At 36.8% G+C, this 22,304-nt stretch overlaps 1 protein-coding gene and 1 non-coding gene across 3 annotated transcripts in view; both read left to right on the forward strand.

Moving 5' to 3' along the window:
- The first annotated feature begins 1,386 nt into the window (after positions 1–1,386).
- Positions 1,387–1,459, forward strand: trnam-cau (transfer RNA methionine (anticodon CAU)). Its single transcript has one exon. It is a non-coding gene; the product is annotated as a tRNA-Met (tRNA).
- A 294-nt stretch (positions 1,460–1,753) lies between these two features.
- The window catches only part of LOC113081635 (glypican-5-like), an 89,173-nt gene continuing 68,622 nt past the window's right edge, over positions 1,754–22,304 (forward strand). For both annotated transcript variants that reach the window (XM_026253651.1, XM_026253652.1), the window contains exons 1-2: positions 1,754–2,131; positions 11,678–11,839. In XM_026253651.1, the coding sequence (XP_026109436.1) occupies positions 1,975–2,131; positions 11,678–11,839 (319 nt within the window). In that variant the 5' untranslated portion in view covers positions 1,754–1,974. The remainder of the gene's footprint in view (positions 2,132–11,677; positions 11,840–22,304) is intronic.

Below are 22,304 nucleotides of genomic sequence, written 5' to 3' on the forward strand. Positions count from 1 at the left end.
TCTGAACGCATGATTTCAGTTTTAAAACTACAAAGTATATTTTATATAGCATGGACTCATATTCTATCACTATAATAAACGCATTTATAACATGCAAAACAATTTCCATAGAATATTATAATTCTATTAGAATATATGCCTAAGAATATTTATATTTATTACTGCACGTATAAATTGGAAGTATATTTTTGTATACATTTATTTAGCACTTTATATTATACTGTGTATGTCAACCCAAAGAGGGTTTTTGTGAAAATCTTGAAGTAAAATCAGTTTCTTCCAATAATAATAATAATAATAATAATAATAATAATAATAATAATAATAATAATAATAATAATAATGAAAGTCGGGCAAGTGGTCTTGGAGAGCCCCTACTGGTCGATGCTGTAACATCACGTTCATAAGCATCTTTTTTTTCGCCTCCATAAACTCTGCTTTATCCTTATTTTTACCCAGTGTTTCTGTAGACAGGTAAGCAAAAATAATTTTAGGGCAGGGCTATAATTCATGACTTTTAATCTTTGTTCTCTAATGTGGGACGGGAACATAATGGAAATATACATTTTAAAGAAATAATATAATATAGTTGATCACATGACGTAAAAGGTTAAGGAAAAGTTAATGTTGATACTGTAGTTTATTGGAATAGACTGTAGACAGCCTATTTTATCTAACTGAATTGATTCTTAATAACTCCACCATTACAACATAAATAATATAAAACATATAAACTAAAGTACAACACAACATAATAATATAGCCTAGTACAATTAAGCAAAATACATAATGTAAATACAGCTTAAAACATTATGTACAATGCTGCGTGGAGTATGATGAAAAGACTATATAAGATATACAAATGGAGATTGCATGAATGGCATTTCATTATTAGCAAACAGATGAAGTATGCTGTATTATACAGGATTTATTGCTGTGCACTGATTCAACATAACTTAAAACTTTATTGATTGCTAAATCACCGATCCAGTTGAGAGGTAGTGAGCAAACAAACAGTCCAGCAGAGGGAGACAACTCATTATGAAAGCATACTATTCTGTGAACAGCGATTACAGCGTCGCAATGAGACATTAGTTCTATTTTTTAAATAAAAGACAATAAAATCAAATAATATCTTTAAAAATTGTCAATTTGGTTTTTAAATAACTAATACATTTGACATAAATATTTGCATTATTCAGTACAGTGTATGGTGCAACATTAAAACGATAGCGGGAGCGATTAAACCTGTAAGAACGAAAATGACTTCAGTCTAACTGCTTTTAAAAACTTTTATAACCAATCGCAATCACCAACAAATAATTACAACAATTTATAAGCCAATCAGAAGCGCCGTTACAGGAGCATGCCCCATCTTCCGCAACAGCCTCGTTAGCGCAGTAGGTAGCGCGTCAGTCTCATAATCTGAAGGTCGTGAGTTCGATCCTCACACGGGGCAGATGTGTTTTATCATGATTTCAGCCTCATCTAATCGTCATGGACCACTCGGACTGTAAATGCCAATACTATGCAAGTTGCAGTCGAACGCTGCAGTGTATGCCAGTGAATTAAGCTGCGAAAAAATACAGCAAAACACTTTTTATTTTATTTGCATTTAAAATATATGTAAACTAGTTTGTATCGATTTACTTTATCTATTACTAGTAATTGTATAAGCTTTGTAAATGCTTGCAGTCATGACATTAAAACTTTGACTGAGAGAGAGAGAGAGAGAGAGAGAGATTTCTGAATGATTCCACAAGCTGAATGAATTCAGTGACACTCTCAGTGAACGGTACGTAGCGGCTTTTTCCCTTCTCGGTTTGAGAAGGAAAGTAGGATTTACTAAAGCCGATGCAGCATGTGAAAGTCTAACACATCCGACTTTCTACTCCTTTCTTTTTTACACATCGTGTAGTCTGTCTCTGATCATAAGCAATTCCACCGCACTGATTTCTCCTCTGAAATGCCGTAATGCCACGCGTGAATGTTAGCTGGATTATTACGGTGCTCATGGTGGAGCTCGCGACGCTGTCTGCAGCGCACGCTCACAGCTGTCACGAGGTGAAAACGGCGTTTCAGGTGCGTCAGATCGGCCAGCTGAAATGGGTGCCGGAAACACCTGCTACAGGTGAGTGTGAACGCAGTGTGCAACCGTTGGTCATTTTGGTGAAGAGCGGTTTTGTCGTTCGACTGTGACCTAAACCGAAACGTGTCTTTATATGTTTACTATTGATACTGAATTTTGAATATTTCCCAGGGTAAAAAGAAATGCCTGCAAACTCTGATAATTTCATCTGTTTGTATCGTAAAGTCATTGGTCCTTTTTGGATCTTTTTTATTTTCCTCGTAACATGGAGTTGTCGAAGTCTTATTATCTGTTAATTAGGTGTTTTGGATGAAACTAGGCCTATATTAAGATGGAAAATATTTTTATTGTGGTGCTGCAGTCAGCTGCTGTGGTTGCTATATTATTTCGTAGCATGTTTTTAGGGTATCCTTTATTGGAATAGTTAACTCAAATATAAAAATTAATTGAAAATGTACTCGCCCTCAGGGCATCCAAGATGTAGATGAGTTTGAATCTTCATCGGAACAGGTTTGGAGACATTTAGAAAGACATCACTTGCTTGCTCACCAATGGATCCTCTGCAGTGAATGGGTGCCGTCAGAATTTTTTCATAACAATAATCCACAACACGACTCTAGGCCGTTTATTGAAGTCTCATGAAGTGAAAATCTGCTTTGTTAAAAACAGATCCATCAAGACATTTTTAACTTAGAAACATTTCTTCAGGCTAAAATATGAGTCCTCTGTTTTATAATATTGCTTTCTATTGAGCACAAAAATGATTTCGTAATCAAGTGCTATTAAACCACAAAGAAGAACCTTCAAAGTAACTATAACTCAAAGGTTGTGTCCGAATCATTATTTTAGCAGCCCTGCCCAGGGACTCGTCCATTTCTGGCTGTCAGGTCGTCCAGGCAACTGAAATTCCAGTGTTACATGTGCATCCTAAAAATTCCCACAGTGTGCTGTTAAAACCATCAGCTGCTCACTATATTAACTTACTGGAAATGTTGTCATGTCTCAGCATGTTAGGCACTGTACTTTTAACAGCTGAAATGAAGATGCATAATTAACAAATCATCGGTTGTGAAGTATGCATATTAATATCGATTGAATGTAATTCCTAATAGTATGTAGAGTCAAGTTGTCAAAATATATGAAATAATCAGTAAACTCATCAGCTTACCAATTATTACTGAAATTCAAGTGTACATTATTATTTTGTTGCTTCTCTCAGGAAAATGTAATGTAATTAGCTTTAATTTAATATTGGTTTTAAAAGTTAATTGACTGAATGTTGTTGTTTTTTATTTGTATTTTTTATAAACAAAGTTTGCGTGAATGCCAGTATGTGCTATAAGGCTCTGGACTTATGCACTGTAAATAATATGTCTTGGTAAACTTCAGACAAGGGTCGTGTCAGGTTAAGGGAATCAGTGTTGACAGATGTATTCAGCCAGCTGGTTTGACGCATGACTCGGCTAACAGGAGTGAGTCCTCCTGGAATGACACCGGCCCAGCTATATATCTATCTGTCATTTTATCGTTCTATCCATTGTTCTATCTGTTGATCAGCCAGTCTATCATTGTGTCTGTTCATCATTCCATTAATCTGTCTATCGTTTTATCATTCCGTCTATTGTTGTATCTTTCTAGAGTTTTATTGTTCTATTGTTTTATCGTACTATCTATTGTCATATCTATTGCTCTATCATTCTGTTCATCATTATTCATCATTATTTCAATTGACCCAATTGGTTTTGTCTGTTGTTCTGTCATTTTATCTATAATTTTACATATTTTATCCATTGCCCTGTTCAGTTTGTTTTTCTATCATTTGTCCATTTTAAAGACTTTTGAAACTTTTTTTTTTCTTCAAGAAGAAAACTTGGGTATTCATTTAAAAAAAAATATTTGATTTTCTGATCATTTTAATTCAGTAAGATCACCTAATGTACTGGCAAAACTAAGTGGTGAAACTAAACTAACATTTGTCAGACATGGTGTGTGAAACCCATATTTTTTGGCTGAGACAGAGATATTTCTAGTTGTGTTACAGGCTTCTCCTCTTGGAGTCTTGAAGAGCTATAGTGGGATTTCATGTGTTTTATGATGGTGCTTATTTGGGTTCCTAAAAGCGGAATGCTGAGTTGTTTTGTTGGTGAGCTATAAACTTATTTTGGGTATAAATTTACATGAAGAATTCAGAGCATGCAGAAGAGTTTTGATGAGCCTGGTCTCTCAGTAGAACCCCTGTGCACTCTGGTACGATTTCTCCTGTTTATTTGACTGAATACTGATATGTAGACTTGGCATAAAAATCATTCCTCTGGGAACCAAGACCATACCACAGCAAAACCATAATTACTATCTCAGGTTAGTGTGGTTTTGCTTTCCTCCTAAGATCATTAGACTCATTAGAAAGTTTAAAGAAAGCCAATGGTAAAAAAAAAAAGTTCTAAAATGGAATTTTAATTTGACCAATTTCTCCTGTGAGCAAAGTCTAGCAGAGGATGGGTCACCCAAAAATGCAAATTATGTCATCATTTACTCACCCTCATGTTGTTCCAAACTTGAATGACTTTTCTTCAGTGGAACACAGAATAATATATTTTCAAGAATGCTGGGGTCCAAATAACATTGGGTCCCTTTGGCATTCATTGTATGGACAGAATAGACATTTTTCAGATGTCAGGTTTAAAAGAGCTTGAGGGTGACTAAATTGTGCAGTTATGCAGCATATTAGACTGTGCCAGGTTTGAGGAAAAATGCTCACACAGCTTAGGGATGAGTTCATTATCATCAAGCACTAACCTGATAACTGAGAGCTGTTCTTGTATCAGCAGTTAAGCGCAGGACACAATCTGTTTATTTGCTTCAACGACTTGGCGCAATTTTGGCTGAGACAGCAGACAAAACCAAAGCAGCTGAAAATGGTAGGCTTATGTAATGTGTTCTTGATAAAATGAGCCCTTTTGCATTGATTTTAGAATAGTTTCATCAGGTGTATTTAGTTGTTGGAGCACCAGTCCTGTTTTCAGAACAGCAGAGAGCAGATTGTGTGCAGTGAACATGCTTCAGCTGCAGGCATAGCACTCCGCTCCTTTAGTGACAGCTGATGGGCATTGAGCAGCGAGATAGAAGCCCAGTCGGCTTGCAAGACAGCAGCCACAGACAACAAGAGGCTTTGAGCAAGAGTCCGGAATCTCCGACACGTCAGAATGTTTCCAAACACTATCACTATGGGTAGAAACTCAAGACATCTTATAATAGTAACCGCTATAGTAATCTATCTATCTATCTATCTATCTATCTATCTATCTATCTATCTATCTATCTATCTATCTATCTATCTATCTATCTATCTATCTATCTATCTATCTATCTATCTATCTATCTATCTATCTATCAGTCTGTCTGCCTATCTATTATTCTAGTACTTTCTTCTCTTTATCATCTTGTTTATTTTTGGACGTTCTGTCATTTTATTGTTTGTCCTATAAATCTATTGTTTTATTGCCTTCTATCGTTTTATCGTCTACTATTTGTTTGCTGTTCTGTTGTTTTATAATTTTCTATGGTTTTATCATCCTACTGATAGTTTCCATCCATCCATCCCAGTTGTTTTAATGTCCTTTTTATTGTTGACTGTTGTATCTTTCTTTTCTTTTTTTTGCATGGCTTATGTGAGCAGTTTGTTGCTCAGTGAGGAGGTCTTAATGTTGCAGAGGGTTCAAATCTGGGGTTGCTCCGTTTCCACAGAAGTGCTGAGAGGATATGAGGGCATGAGACTCTCTGTTCTCAGATCAGATGCCAAGCAAAGCAGCCGCTAGAATCTCCACCTCTGCGGGATCTCTTTCAGAAAAGGCTGCGTTGATAACTAATTTCATGAGTCTTTGTGAGACTGAGCAGCATGGATATTTGAAAGAGATTTTATGGGACACTGTTTCAGTTTGTTAATAAATGAAAATAAAATGTATTTTTTTTACAGATTCCTAAAATATTTTTTTTCTCTTTATCATGGTAGGTGGTCTAGTAAAAGTGTTAAGCACAAACAGTGCTTACTTGCAAAACAGTACATTTGAACACTAAAAAAAGAAAGAAAAAAAATTAGTAAAAAATAATTTAGGGCAGCTGTGGTGTGTGTGTGTGTGTATATATATATATATATATATATATATATATATATATATATATATATATTAGACCCTTATAGGCATAATGCTTTACTTTAAATTATCCTTTAAATAGAGGAAGAGTTATTTATGATTCTTTTAATGAAATGAAGTCTGAAGATCCTACCATTAAATCTTAATGCCTAATTAATCAATATTGGATTTCCAGCCATTCTGTTGGGTAAAAACTCCTTTAGTTAATTAAGTTTCAGAGGCCTCTATCTGTTTCTGGAGGTCAAGCCATCCATACGGAGGGTTGTGTGCTGAAGTGGTTATTGTCAGTTACAGCACAAGGTGAAGATTGTTTTCCACGTGAAGACAGACAACCATTGCTTCCTGTGAGCCATAGTTATTTACAGCAGTCTCCTGTATTGTTTTATCGTTAGCTGAATGGATTTTAATTTTATAAAATAATGTTTATAAATGAAGGTATACTTAATACTTTTTTAATTTAAATTTGGTTTAATAATAATAATTATTTTGTATTTTTTATGTCATTTAACATGTTCTATCTCCAGAAACTAAATGTGACCAGAATGTAAACAGCAAAGCCACTTAGCTTTAACTAGCCTCACTGTTTAGAATCCCCACCACTTATTTTTAAATGCTTGTGTGGAAAATCAAATGCTTTTTTGATGGGATCTCTTAAGGTAAATGCTGCTCTGTGAGGAAAGGTATAGAACAACCTGTGCATTCATATTCAGTCTCTGGCATGAGAAAAAAGACGAAACGACTGCATATTAACTACTCTTCTTCAGACTTCAACACCTGCAGACCCTCCTATTAGTCTCTCTGCCTTCAGCAAAACTCCACTTTAGTACAACCAGAACCCTGTAAATTAATGCCAAAGCATACTGTTTATGTATTGTGAATACAAATTTTAGCTGAACCATGGCCATTTTCCTTAAGTTGTTTCAGATACATCTAATACCAGAGTCTTGCCTTATACAGCTTTACCTTTTTTTTTTGTTCATGTTTTTTGGTTGTAATGTAGGTGTAGCAATACCAGACATTCAGCCATTAGCTGGGCTATTTTTTTTCTAGAAAGTCCCTCATTAACAGTACCAGTTCAGTCTGTCTAGCTCAGTTCTGAGTCCCAGGAAGAACCGATTTCAGTCTCCCCTGATCTTCCTGATGCTATCGTACACTTGGAGGTGCTGTTAGAATTTTCTTCATTCCTCTCTCATCTACAGCTTTGCAGAGTACTACAATGGAGAGCCCAAATTAGGATCCACTTTAGTTCATAGAGATTTGATATATCCTCTTACTTTTCCACAGAAGCCAGATATAGCTTACAAATGTTACTTTTATTTAAAACTACATGGAGGTGTATTTCTCACAAACATTCTTCTGGGTGGTTTGGACTTCAAGTGTTAACCAAGTGTGTGCCTTTAACTGAGAGCTTGTAAGTTCAAACCCTAAGGCAACATCCTTTAGCATCCACTGCACCATTGAGAAAGCACTTATGCAATACGGCTCAACCATAAAAATGGCAGAGGGCCAGTGTGAGACCGTTTTATGCCAGTACTGCTCTGCAAATAGAAAAGTTACATTTACTATGTAGGTTTTGCCAACTATAATGTTTGAAATGTTTTATTTTTAATGTCTTGTGTACTATATTGTTGCCAGAAATTACAGGTCATGATTTCTAGTTGGCTAAAATAGATGAGGTTTTGGAAACTTTTCTGAAATAAGGTGTGATTGTCTTGAAAGCATGAATGAAAAAAAAAAAAAGGTTGGAAACGACACACCATTCAGTAATGTTTTGATTTGCATGAATATGTTTTCTGCCAAGTTACATTGTGACTTTATAATTTCCAGCTTGCTAATTTCACAACCTTTAACCCTTTCCTCACCAACGTTTTTTAAATATTGTCAGCCACCACCAGCATATTTGATCACTTTCACAAAACTTTCATGGCCCCCAGAATATTCTGTTGACAAAAGAAAGAACAGAGCCTCAGCTATTAAACAAAAAAAACCTGTTTTATTCTAGCTTTGCGCATTCTTTTTTCATGTAAGTTTCATAAAACTATTTTTTTCAAGAAGTTTAGAAATTGTGTTTTTGCCAAAGACTGCATCTAGATTGAATTCAGAACGATGATCAAAACTGACAGAGTAGATCGCTTTCATCAACACCCCCAAAGCTTGTACAGTCCTATACCACTTCCTCAGTCATCATTTAATTTGGTTATGTTAGTCAGTTTTGATATACAAGTTGTTTAAATGTTTAATGATTGCGTTATTGCATCTGCTTATGTATACACAATTGATTGTTTCTGCTTCTTCTCCTGTGTTTGATCCAGATGTTCAGTATAATCCCCTACTGTATAACAGTGAAGCCCAGAAATTTCAATCAAGGACGGGGAAACATTGCAAGTATGGTCGAAATTTTGAAATGGATGTTTTTAATTATTAAAATATTAAAAGTGGACCAAAAGTTCATATTAAAGATATTCTCAGACTTTAGCGCCCATGTGCCTGTGGTTGCTCAGTCTTTTGAATCTGATTCAAGAATCCGTGGTATGTTTTAAGAGCCAGGTCAAGGTTGGAATATATCTGCCATGTTTGAACTGCTGAGGTCAGGTAAGGCTATTCCTGCTGTTTTGACCCAACTCCGAGTACCAAAGTTTGGAGTTCTAGGAACCGAACCGGTGTATATTTGAGATGTGTTTGCATTTGTGCTCTAAATTATTCACATTGTAGTGATTTGGAGGTATTTGTGTGTCCAAAACTGAAGGCCTTATGCCTTGTGCATTGACCCAAGTGGTCAGTTTGACCGATGCATTTTTTGGTTATCGAAGATCCTGTTTGGCCTCACCATAGATTTGACTTCAACTTAACTTGAAGTTCTGTATTAGTGCCTTGAAATCCCTTTGAGGTTCATAACGTCTGCGTTTCCTTCTGATTTCATCCTAATGCATCAGCTTTTCACTCTCTTACTGTGGGTGCTATTGCCAGCCAAACAGCGGAGCAGCATGCATGTGGCTTTGAGAAATGCAGGTGTGTTGTCCAGGTCTTTTGAGAGACGTTTTCTTTCAACATAGTCCCTCCCAAAAACAGCACCTCAGTTGTGGGTAAATATTCTGCTGGATCCAGCATATGCCAGCACTTCAAAGCACCGAAAGCTTCCTGAGAAGAACCTCGGGAGACCAAGAGGTTAAATCCAGTTGGGCTGCCGTCTACTTTAATGACTTTCTTTTCCCATTAAGTTGCTTCTGCACTTCAAGCATCAGGAAATGTCCTAACCTAAATAAGCCATAACATTTTCAGTCCTCACTGAAGATGTCGTGTTTGGGTTCCGGACATCTCATTCTGGTTGACCTGTAAAGTGGGAATTTTGAGCATGGCCCCAGGGTTACTGGTGGTCATTGTGATATTGCAAATGCAAACTGAATAAAGACTTAATCCGACCAATCACATTAATCCTTTTTTGTCACCCGAGGGTGATTATGGGATCAGGTTGGCTAAGTTTGAACTCCAGACAGGAGGAAGAATAAGGAAGTGTCTACTCGGGCAGAACCACAGACACCTGCTGGGGTCCTAATTCACTTGCCAGGGGCTGAATTCATTCCATCGTGTCTTAATTAAGACTTGAAGAGAGAATGATGCAAGAGATAGTTTCAGATAGTCTTCTGAGCAAGGGATTTTCAAACTTTTTGAATGTTAAGGAATGTTCCCCTTTTCCTAAAATAAAAAGGCAGCTACATGTATATATTTGCTTGTATAAAAGCAATTTATAACATGTGAGTATAAAAATATTAAAAGTGGTATTATAATTGTTTGCATAGTTGACTCTAACATTGTCATTCTACTATATAACAGTTAATTAAAAATCTAAATATTTGTATAATAAAATTATATACATTTACATTACATTTAGTAATTTAGCAGACACTTTTATCCAGTGTGACTTACAAATGAGAATAATGGAAGAAATCAAAATCAACAAGAGAGCAATGATATGCAAGTGCTATAACAAACATCCGTTAGCCGCAATACACAGTCTTTTTTTATTTTTATTATTGTGTTCAGTTTTTTTTTTTTTTTTTTTTTTTGTCAGAAACAGTTGAACCTGAATTTTATACGTTGATCGTAGAATGTATCGCAGCAGACTTGAAATAAAATATCCAGTGAGTGGCACTAAAATCTTATTGCTGTGTTGTGTTTGAATATATACCACTTACACTAACAACTGAGTTAAACATGCTTTTGCTGAAGCAACCATGCCATTCTACCTTGCTTGTATAAGTCTTTTTACTGTTTTCTTATGATTTGTTTTCCACTGAACTCGTGCTAGAGTGCTGTACTAGGTGAGCTCATGAGCAAGTTTACCATTTTAGAAAAGCATACTTATAAAGATGGCTATGTGATGCTAACATCATATTTAGTTTGCAAATGCACCATGGTAAAAGCATTGTGAGGTCATGACATAGTTGTGCAAGGAACTGTGTGAAAATAATTAATTGACATTCTGCCCCGTAATCAAAATTTGTGTTAGGAGGAGTAAAAGTTGTTGGTGTGTAATTATAGCCGGAAACTGCAGTGAACTGTATGTTCAGGTGGTGTTTTTAATTAATTAATTAATGTATTTATTTTTGTAAAAATGTACCAATCACATTACCAATCAGCCTATGTTCGGAAGGAGCGCAGCATGTATCCAAACACAGTGTAAACTGAAGGCTGTTTTAACAGTTAAAAATGGCTATAATAACATTTTCCCACCAGCAAAGATCTAAGCGACAGCTTTTTAAACTTTAAATATAATTTAATTAGCTATGGAAACCATCAGTGAATATTTCACATAATTTTTATATTGTTGTGAATAATGAGTGACACAATGAATTGGAATATTTCAGAATGCACCATTAAGTGTCTTTCCCATTTCAGAAAGTTTTCTTGGAAGCCGTTTTGGAATATTTTCAGTGGGAGATTCACATACCATTATTTCACTTGTGTGTTAAAATACAGCTTATTTAGAAGATGCTTGTGTTTGTATTTATGTACATACTGTAGTTAACTCAGACTATTGGAAATACAAGGTATTTTGAGAGTAGGGATATTGATCATACAAAGTTCACATGCCCACACAAGGCCTCGGCTGGTGAGGGCATGGGGTTGAATGCAGCTTGAACTGACTTCAGTCTTCTAGTACCCAAAGCACCTGGTGCATCCTGGATAATTAAGTTGCAGCTATGAAGAGAGTGCAGGAGCTTTCTGAGGATCAGGTTTCATTATGCTATTTTCTTGACCCCCGTGATCTCTGCAGTGTTGGAGGCTGAGCATCAGTAACACTCAACCGTTAAATGAATAGTTGCCTGAATGCATGTGAATGGTGATACTGGTGCAGGTTTCATTTGGTTTTATTCTGTCATTAATGTTATTTGTTCAACTTCTGTCTAACAAATGCTTTTTTTCTCTCTCATTGTAGATGTGGACCTGTCAATATGCAAGCATGCTGGGCCGTCATGCTGTACGCGAAGAATGGAAGAGAGCTACAGAGCAGCGGTCCTGAGAGACACCACCCAGAACATCAGATCATACAGCTATGAGCTGAAATATCTAATTTCTGAGCATGCTGCCGCCTTCCAGGGTACACGGATGCATGCATGGATGAGGGATGAATGGTTAAGATAAGTGAAATGGATGGATAGAGGAATGGACTGTTGGATAAATGGATGAGTTTATACAGATAAAGCAACGTAAGCTCATTGGAAAGAATGCCTCTGCCAGTAATTTTTATAGAACTCCAAAAATGTACCCATACAAACAATTCAGTACAGTTTCCAGCTGAAATGACCACTAGTAGTAGTAACTACTTATATTTATTTTCAATCAAATTCTGATTATGGGGCAGATTAATTGCTAATTAAGACTTATTATTTCTCCTTGATTATAACCTTTTAACATGCACGATTTGTAATTTAATACATTTTGACATTTGCTTTGACTTTTTTTCTTACGCAGTTGCTCCGGAACTTACCTGGTATAGCATTGCACTTGTCTCAGTCATGATAAAAGAGAGCAAAAACCTCAAGCAAAATAAAATGGCATGATCACTTGAGTATATGCATGTAGGCCATGTTTAGAGTCAATGATAATAAAACTACATTAACGTTCATCTGCTTCTAATGCTTTCATCACCACTTATGGGACATTTCATTTTGAAACGCAATGTAACACAATTTTGACAAAATGCCGCCACTGGCAGAGCTTGGCTGTTTCTATGTATCTGTCTTTGTTGCCTATAGTTTGACTTGTTTAATTGTTAGAAATGACATAGTGTTTTTTTTTTCTACTTCAGTGTGTTTTGGCATCGTCTGATTGGTAGAGCTGCTTTATCTTTAGTTTCATCTTTGGCGCTAGTTGCCCTTGAACAGGAAGCATCTTCTCATCGTCTTGATTAAAGCCCCAGATGTGTTTTTTAAGGAAAGTATTAAGTAGCTGCAAACATTCAGAAGCATTTAGTCTTAATTATGTTAGATTCTGTTCTATGAAGTCTAGTTATATGAGGTTTGGTTGGGTTTTACTGCATTACTTCACTGCAAGGGGAATTTAGAGTACTTGCCCAGACTCTCATGAGTGTCGAACCCAGTGGCCAAACCATAATCGGCGGTGGAGCTTTAAAGAATCTCAGTTGTATGCAGCCTTGTATATGTGTGTGTGTTTTGGCAGAGAGCACTGTTTTTTATTAAGGATTCTGTCAGTTCATTCATGAGTATCAAGCCTTGGTTTGAATGAATGAGCTCTCACATACACTATTTGAGTCCTGTGCTCACGATACACTCATTTTAACACGATCTGCGGCCACAGACATTGCCACACATACTGCATCTCACAAACAGGCTTCAAACCGCATGCATAGTTTTCGGTTATGCTGTTAAATCATGCCTTTGTCTTCTCCAGAATGTTTCTTGAGGCATTCACAAGACAACGCAGATTGTTCATTGCATTCCAGTAAAGTGCTTCTAATGTTTGTGTCTCAGACGTGGAGATATGCGCAGAATGTTTCACGTCGACAGTACACATGCAGTAATCAGGAATGTTTAAACATTAGAGCCTGATTGCCTTTTACGGCTGCTGCTGGTGTGTGTGTGTGTGTGTGTGTGTTTTGAAATCTATAGTCTTTGTAGTGATTTATAGATTCTCAACCATTGTTCTTGAGTTTAGTGAGGTTGATTGGTTGTGCCTAATATTAGTAAAATCACATTAAAGGGGGGGTGAAATGCTATTTCATGCATACTGAGTTTTTTTACACTGTTAAAGAGTTGGATTCCCATGCTAAACATGGACAAAGTTTCAAAATTAAGTTGTACGTTTGAAGAAGTATTTTTGTTCCAAAAATACTCCTTCCGGTTTGTCACAAGTTTCGTAAAGTTTTTTTCAAGTATGGCTCTGTGTGACGTTAGATGGTGTGGAATTTCCTTATATGGGTCCTAAGGGCACTTCTGCCGGAAGAACGCGCGTGCGCCCGTAGAGCAGACAGAGCAGAGCAGAGACAATCACTGACCAGAGTGAGAGACCGAAATGTCACCAAAGCACAGCAGACCAAAAAAAACAAAAAAAAAAACAGCATTAAGGGACCAGTGGATGGAGTTTTTTTCACAGAGCATCAACGGATTTGTGCAAGTATTTTTGTTTGTTCCCTGCATTTCGAAGATGCTTGTTTTACAAACAAGGCCCAGTTTGATGCCGGATTTGCGTATCGTTTATTTCTTAAGGATGATGCAGTTCCAACGAAAAAGGGTCACGATCGTGTGTTGGAACCGCATGCGGTGAGTAAAACTGCTTCAAATATCTCTCTGTTGTTAACTTAGCTATCGGCGCGTAAGCACATCAAGTAAACAACATGCGATGTTGGCATCAAACTGCACTTCCCACATGTACAGCTTTAAAAAACAAACAAACAAAGAAAAAAAAATGACATAAAGTGGACTAAAGTGGTCATTTTCCAAAACCGCTAAGCAAATATATACAGTTTCAGTACATACCACATAGAGACACTGTAGTCGTTGCTGATGCTGCTCTTGTTAAATTTCAGCCTCTGGATCTGATTCTGGATAATAAATAAACGGCTGAATCTGACTGTTAGCTATGGTTTGTTTTGGATGTTTTTTCCTCACGGTAATGCCACAGCTTCCAGACGCTCTCAACACAAAGCTTACTCGCTCTTGTGATTCTTTAGCTCCGCCCACACGTCACGCCTCCAGCTGTTGGTGTTTTTGCGGGACAAATCGGTACAGACTATCTTTCTCTTATAAATATAATAAAACTAAAGACTTTTTGGAGATATGAAGGATGCAGTACTACTCTATAGGTACTCAAGATTAACAGGATATTGAGTGAAAATGAGCATTTATCCCCCCCTCAAGGACATTTAGAAATATTTTGAATGAGTGCTCTTGTGTGTGTGTGTGTGTCACACAGTTTAATCTGCTTTTAAACTGCACATTGTATAGAACCTGATAGGTCATTTCAGTGTTTAATGGTATATGATATTTAGTCAAAGATAGGGATACAATGAAGTAAAGGCAGAGTCAGGAGCAGCAGTCAGGCCTCTCCGTCTCCTCACTGGGGTTCATAATGACAGTGTGGCTAATTCTCTTTCTTCCCTTGTGTAAGTGCACGAGTGTGTGTTTCTGTGTCAGTATGTCCACCATTTTCCCTCGGAGATTTAAAAGAGGTAAAAAATAACAGATGTATGTTGCATAAAGGATTTAGATAAAGGAGAAGAGAGATGAAGAGAGACAAGACGAGAGCAGAATCCAGATGTTTACATGGTTCAGGAATGAAAATCGATGTGTGTTAAATTAAGTGGCGCTTTCAAGTAAGGTAAGTAATTACCTTGAATAGCAATTTCCTGTTAGTCTGAAGAATGTTTTGTTTCTTTGTCAGCAAACATTATTAACATTATTTACTTGCTCGTTAAATTTTACATGCTTTGTTTTTAGCTTTTAAAATTGTGCTAGCTGTGGATTTGAACTAATATGAAGATAAGATAGTGTCACAACTCAATTATTTTAAACTTTTTTTTTTCTTCTGAATAAAATGATTAAATAACAAAAAGATTGATACAAACAGTTTTTTTTTTTTTAAGCTAACACTTTTTTCTCAAAACAAAAAGCACGGGCTATGGGCCTACAGTGCTTTTAAAAATTTCATAGGACACTAAAGTGTGCTGTATTCATGAAAGGTGCCAGTAAAAACCTCATTACTGCTCAACAGTGACAGCAGACGCCTTCTTGGAAACCCTTCTCACTCGCTTATTCTCCTCCAGTCTTTCACTCTGTTTGGCCTTCATTCTCTCGGTTATTATTCGTCTTTCCCTTGTCTTCATCAACAATCGCATGACTCTTAAAGTCTCAGAGGAATCCCCCTCCTCTCATACATCCTCCTCCCAGGGATGATTTGGCCTTTTTAGAGGGTAGATTTATCTATTGACTAATTGAGCTTGCCATGTTACTTCCTTAGCTGGCCCTGGACCACAACTTGTGTCTCCTAAAGAGAAAAAGAAAAAGAAAAGGATTGAGAATGAGAGAGACAGTTTGGCCTGAACTGACAGACTGATCCAAACCCAATGTCTTATGTCAGCCGTGGGCTTGGGACAGGAAGTGATGCTCATACCGTACCTCTGAGCAAATCAGTGGTTTCAGCCTCACACGCAGTGCACCTGCAATGTCATTCCCATGGTAACAGTGGAATGGATGGATTCTAAACATCGCATCCAGCCCCTGCTGACCAGCTGTCATGCCGCACAGGACAGAATGATCACTTTTGTTGTTTAACAAAGGTTAGAGATTTAAAGTGACCCACTGTCTGCTCTCCTCTAAAGGAGGCACACTGAGCACTTAAGTGTACGAGTAGTGTGTTGGTCAGGGGGCGTCTGAGGAGAAAGGAGTGGTGTTATCCCTGGAGTGTCATTGAAGCCGCTTTTAGGTTGGAGTCTAGCTGTCTCATTATTAAGTTCATTATCTCAGCTTGAAACAGACAATCTGGGTGTTGATGGCACAGTGGATAAGACACATGCCTTGGGTGTGAGACCCGGGTTCGAATCCACTGTGAGACACCAATGTGTCCCTGAGCAAGACACTTAACCCCTGTTTGCTCCAGAGGCGTGCGATTTCTGAGATATATAGCAATTGTAAGTCGCTTTGGATAAAATCATCAGCTAAATGAATAATGTAACAACCGAACACACAATCCCAAACCCAATCATGCCTCAAACTCTCCACCCTCTCTCCTTTTCTCTTCCAACATCATTAGGCTGTTTTAATATTGGGAGGGTGAGACAGAAAAGGGATTGTGGTTTGATTCCTTTCCTACAGCATGGTGAACCTTTCATGAGAATGACCTGCCACTAATCATCACAGAACATGTTTGAGATGTCTGCACAGCTGGAACTAGAAGAAAGTGTTCAGTTGGAAGGGACAAGCATTTTTTATTTTGGAATTAAGGGATCATTAGTCCTCATTACTTTAGCGTTTCTGCCCTCTTTTGAGTTCATGTTCTTTTTATCTATTTTACTTTTTCCAGCTGAACAATCTGATATGTACTCCAGACCTGACCAGACTTTTCCCAGGGTTTATGCAAAGTGAAATTTTTGTATTATTGTCAGTCAATATTCATTATATCTTATGTATATATTCAATAACTATTAGTTGATAAAAAAAATAATATCAATTGATCAATTTGATTTTAATTTTTTTTTTACATATATATATATATATATATATATATATACGAACTGACCTGACCTGAACTGACCCCAAACATTTGAATGATAGTTTCCATTACATGAAGTTAAATTAATACATTAAGTATAGTGATAGTAAACAATTGAATAGTAGTATGGAGTGAGTTTTGATTCTTTATTACATGCGAGAAAATAAAAGATCTGAGAGAAAAAAAAAGTTTGAGAGAAAAAGTTATCACACTGATAGCAAAAAAACATTTCATGAGAGAAAAAAGAATATTTGAGAGAAAAAGTTTTCATGCCAATAGCAAAAAATAATTATATTTGAGACTAAAAAAAGTTTTGAGAGAAAGTATTTTCTCATAGAACATAAAAAAATATACATTTGAAATTTTTTTAATTATTTCTGAGAAAAAAAATCTCTCTCAAAATACTTTAAAAAAAACTCTCAAATATATATGTTTTGCTATCAGTGTGAAAATATTTTCTCCATAAAAAAAATGTTTCTCTCGAAACGCTTTTCTTTGCTCTTGATGCAATTTCTTGCTCTCGTGTCAGGATTTTGCTTTCACTGTGAGAATTGTGTCATGGGCGGGGCCACGTTCCTATTGGCCAGTCGGGTGAGCATCGTCTTGTCTTGGGAGTCGAACTGAATCATTACACCATTGTTCGGTTCACCTGCATAGAGGCCGCCTCTGCCTTATGGATAGTTAAGTTGAGCACGGACACTCCAACGTTTGGGCAAGATGATGACACACAGCTGGCTGAGCAAGTTCAGTATCACTTAAGATTAAACATTAAAAAATAGCACTCATATTCATGAATGAATGTGTATTATATTATTTGCTTGCTAATCGCTAGTAAAGCTAACCAGCCATCATGCTAGGTAAACTTGCAAACTCACCTGGTTTATACTATGTTTAAATCAAATGCCAAATTAATGTTTTGATTTAGATAGTTTCACGCCTTATTTAGTGAGTAGTGAGCAGTGATTGATATACCGTTTGAAAGTGTCCCACCTAGTTTTGTTTAAAATAGTCTTTGTATGGTTGTTGCACTACATGTTTAGCTACACTGCATGTATAGCTCACAAACTCAGCTACACGGGGCTTATTCTAAATATTTTTTACCATCTAGCCGAGGTCTAGAGCTGACAAGGTAAATTGCAGGTCTAGGACTAACTCTTACATTAGCAACCCACAAATATGTTTGTGCCTGTACTGTCTTGGTAATAATTTTTTCTTTTAAATCTTTCAAACGGTATATCAATCATTGTCTAACGTTAGCTAGTTGTAGGGTTGCCACCTTCCATGCATACTAACGTTAGTTGAAAGTTGTACGGGAGGTTGTATGAACAAGCAGTTACTCTTCAGGTGCTTTGAGGCTAGCAAGTGCAAAGGTAGAAACTAGCTCACTACTCACTAAATAAGGCGTGAAACTATCTAAATCAAAACATTAATTTGGCATTTGATTTAAACATAGTATAAACCAGGTGAGTTTGCAAGTTTACCTAGCATGATGGCTGGTTAGCTTTACTAGCGATTAGCAAGCAAATAATATAATACACATTCATTCATGAATATGAGTGCTATTTTTTAATGTTTAATCTTAAGTGATACTGAACTTGCTCAGCCAGCTGTGTGTCATCATCTTGCCCAAACGTTGGAGTGTCCGTGCTCAACTTAACTAGCCATAAGGCAGAGGCGGCATCTATGCAGGTGAACCGAACAATGGTGTAATGATTCAGTTCGACTCCCAAGACAAGACGATGCTCACCCGACTGGCCAATAGGAACGTGGCCCCGCCCATGACACAATTCTCACAGTGAAAGCAAAATCCTGACACGAGAGCAAGAAATTAAGAGCAAAGAAAAGCGTTTCGAGAGAAATATTTTTTTTATGGAGAAAATATTTTCACACTGATAGCAAAACATATATATTTGAGAGTTTTTTTTAAAGTATTTTGAGAGAGATTTTTTTTCTCAGAAATAATTAAAAAAATTTCAAATGTATATTTTTTTATGTTCTATGAGAAAATACTTTCTCTCAAAACTTTTTTTAGTCTCAAATATAATTATTTTTTGCTATTGGCATGAAAACTTTTTCTCTCAAATATTCTTTTTTCTCTCATGAAATGTTTTTTTGCTATCAGTGTGATAACTTTTTCTCTCAAACTTTTTTTTTTCTCTCAGATCTTTTATTTTCTCGCATGTAATAAAGAATCAAAACTCACTCCATAGTATAGACGTGACAAAATGTGGCTTTAAATTTCGGCATATTGTGTCTTATTTAAATATCATTGAACATCAATCTATCACTGGCCTAAGGCAATACATTTTTCAGTCAAATGTGTCTGATATAGGTTTAAAAATTTAGCATTTGCATTTCAAGCCTGAAGATTTTTTTTCTCAAGACAAAGGACACACATGCAAATAATTATTGGCAACACAAATATTTAGAATCCATAGTTTTCCAGAAACAATTTGCTTTTATACAGCAATTCACCACATTGTTGCTGGACTGCAGAGACTCTTGCTCAATCTAGACCAATTCAGAAGTGAATGATGATTGGGAAGCTTAGATCAGCACAGTGATTGACTCGATTTTAACTGAATCCTTCAGAGAGCTCTGTGTTTTCACATGTGCACACACACACACACACACACCGCATCTGGCATCTTAGGAATTGTTTGTTTTGGTGACTTTCCAAATAACGTGGAAGCCATTTTAATTGGCATTTAATGAGAGAGATATTGGTGAAATGTTCCTCTGCACCCTGCTCGTGTTTCCCTTCTGACAGCAAAGACGCTGCTGAGGGGAGGGGTTCTGGACAGGTGCTTGCATCTAGTTTGTCTCCTTATGTCTAGCATTACGTGCTTTTGATTTAACCTTCCGTACTCGCATATGTTTGTTTACAGAGCATTTTTCAACTCTTGTTAACAGTTAAATAATTTGGTCTTTCTGTTTCTTCTTAACTGTTTCTCAACATCATAGCTCTCCGTTCTTCAGCCTCTCATGCAGAAGTTGTATGTGGTAATCTTATATGTTCTGTCATCACAGCTGTTTTAGTCAGAGGACTGCGATGTACATATGTATTGTCACTAATTAAAATGGGATTTTAAAGCCCCCCTAGAGAGGTGATGAGCTCATATCTGTGTCTGACCCATATGAAACACAAGCCCTTGGCTGGATTATAGGGCTTTCTGGGGTGGAAGATGATCGACAGTCGATGGACTCCTGAACGCTCTGAATGATGACCGTGGTCACAGAGGAATACAGCATGTCCTTGTATGTAGGCTCTTGGCCGTGACAAAAGTGGGTCACTGTTGGTTATTAGGTTTTAAGGGACCAAACATGTAATTTTACAATTGAATCTAGTTAAAAATTATGAATTAGTTCATAATTGTTATATGTTTATTGGAAAACAACATCCACCTCTGTGGGTTGCGTGACACCAGGGAACATTTAACTATCCTTAAAAGTCTTTTATATCTTTCTATATCTATACACTATAATTTGTTCAGCTTTGCTCTGCAGACTGAATCTTTTAGCCAGCAGGCGGTGCGTTTAGGAAATTAGTCTTGGTCATTAAGTGGTTTAGATATCTCTAAAAGCCTTTTGTAGACCCTCTTAAGAGGCTATATAACATCCAGTTACATGGCTGTAAATCTTGCCCCATCTTGGCTCACTGGTGTCATTGCAACACTGCAGTTACCCAGCTCGCAAACCAGTTACGTACAGAGCATTGCTTTCCTCTGGAGCCCAGTGACAGGGAATAATCTGTCCATGGAATTGTGCACTCCTTTGTTTTTCTACAAACATTATTTTTGTTAACAGTGTTAACTCTTTTGGTTATCCGGATGTCATGTGCTTGCAAAAATTTTCATACGGTGTGGTTTATATTGTAGTATAATTATTAGTATGGTGGCATTCCGAACATACCCAGAGTCTTAATTTTAGGGAAAACCAAAAGAAAAGAATCTGTAATATGTTTTTGTGCTCTATGAAAAAAACAAACCATTTATAGCATTTTAATTAACCTAATCATAGTTCTGAGAAAATCAGAAAAATATTGTCTGGCAGTTCTGCTTTAATGCTGAGGCACTAATGGAGCAACAAATGGTTTCAACTTGCCTTTCCCCCAGCTTTCAGACCACTGTTGGTTTCTGTACAGGACAATAAAGGAACATTTTTTTTATTTTTTATTTTTTGTAAATATACTCAGCTTAGCACAGATCATTGAATCTGATTAGACCTTTAGCATCTTGCTCAAAAGTGACCAAAGAGTTTATTTATTTTTCCTGTTTAAAACTTGACTTTTCTGTAGTTCCATTGAGTACTAAGACAGACAGAAAATATATGATATGGCTAGGAACTACAGTCTAATCTCATTCCGGCGTAATAATCAAGCAGTGCCTGAAAATAGTGCCCAGCAACTCTGCAACTGCACAAACTAGCTGGGGACTATTTTCAGGCACTGCTTAATACCACTGCGCCTGATGCACCCATGGTACGTCAGCAAAGTTCCTTGATTATTATGCCGGAATGAGAGTATAGTTCCTAGCCAGGAAAATCAGCCTAGAAAATCTCAACTTTTAATTTTCATCGGTCTTAGTACACAATGTAACTATAGAAGAGTCAAGTTTTAAAAAGGAAAAATATAAAAATTCTTTGGGCATTTTTGGATGTGATGCTAACGTCTAATCAGATTTAATGATCTATGCTAAGCTAAGCTACCTCCAGACGCGGAGATTGGATGATTGGATTTGAAAACGGTTAAACTCGACTGTTTAACTCTAGGGGAGTTGGAAAATGAGTATATTTACAAAAAAAGTGGAGTGTTGCTTTAAGTTTGTTCTTGTCTATGTAGTGTTAGCCTTCCATGTGGTTTCTCCTTGGAGATCTCCTCTCTCTCGTTCTCTTTATTTTTGTTTAAGGTGCCTGCAACTCCATATGGATCATCCCTGATTTTCTTGCAATTAGTGTAATTCCATCTGAAAACCGCAGAATTGTCCATCCTGCTTATCTTCAGATGTACACAAACCCTACAACCCTACAGAAATTTAGGGTTTGAAATTTTGGCAGAGATGGCCTGCAATGATTTGGCCAATTTATGTAGCGTGAGGCCTCAAAGCCAAACAAATTCACCTCTTTCAGCTCCGTCTCTTTCTCCGTCTGCTTGTCTCCCTCTATGCCACTTCTGGTGTTTTTACCGAGTGTTCGTGGCATGAGGCTGCCCTCTGAAATGCTGTAACTTTACACTGGCATATTCTGCTTGTGGTTTTCTGCTCTCATTACAACCTTCTCGCCTATGTGGCCACATAGATCACATCCCTGTAGATCACACACACACACATGCACATTTA

This window comes from Carassius auratus, unplaced genomic scaffold (genome assembly GCF_003368295.1).
Source record: "Carassius auratus strain Wakin unplaced genomic scaffold, ASM336829v1 scaf_tig00034704, whole genome shotgun sequence".
Classification (NCBI taxonomy): Eukaryota; Metazoa; Chordata; class Actinopteri; order Cypriniformes; family Cyprinidae; genus Carassius; species Carassius auratus.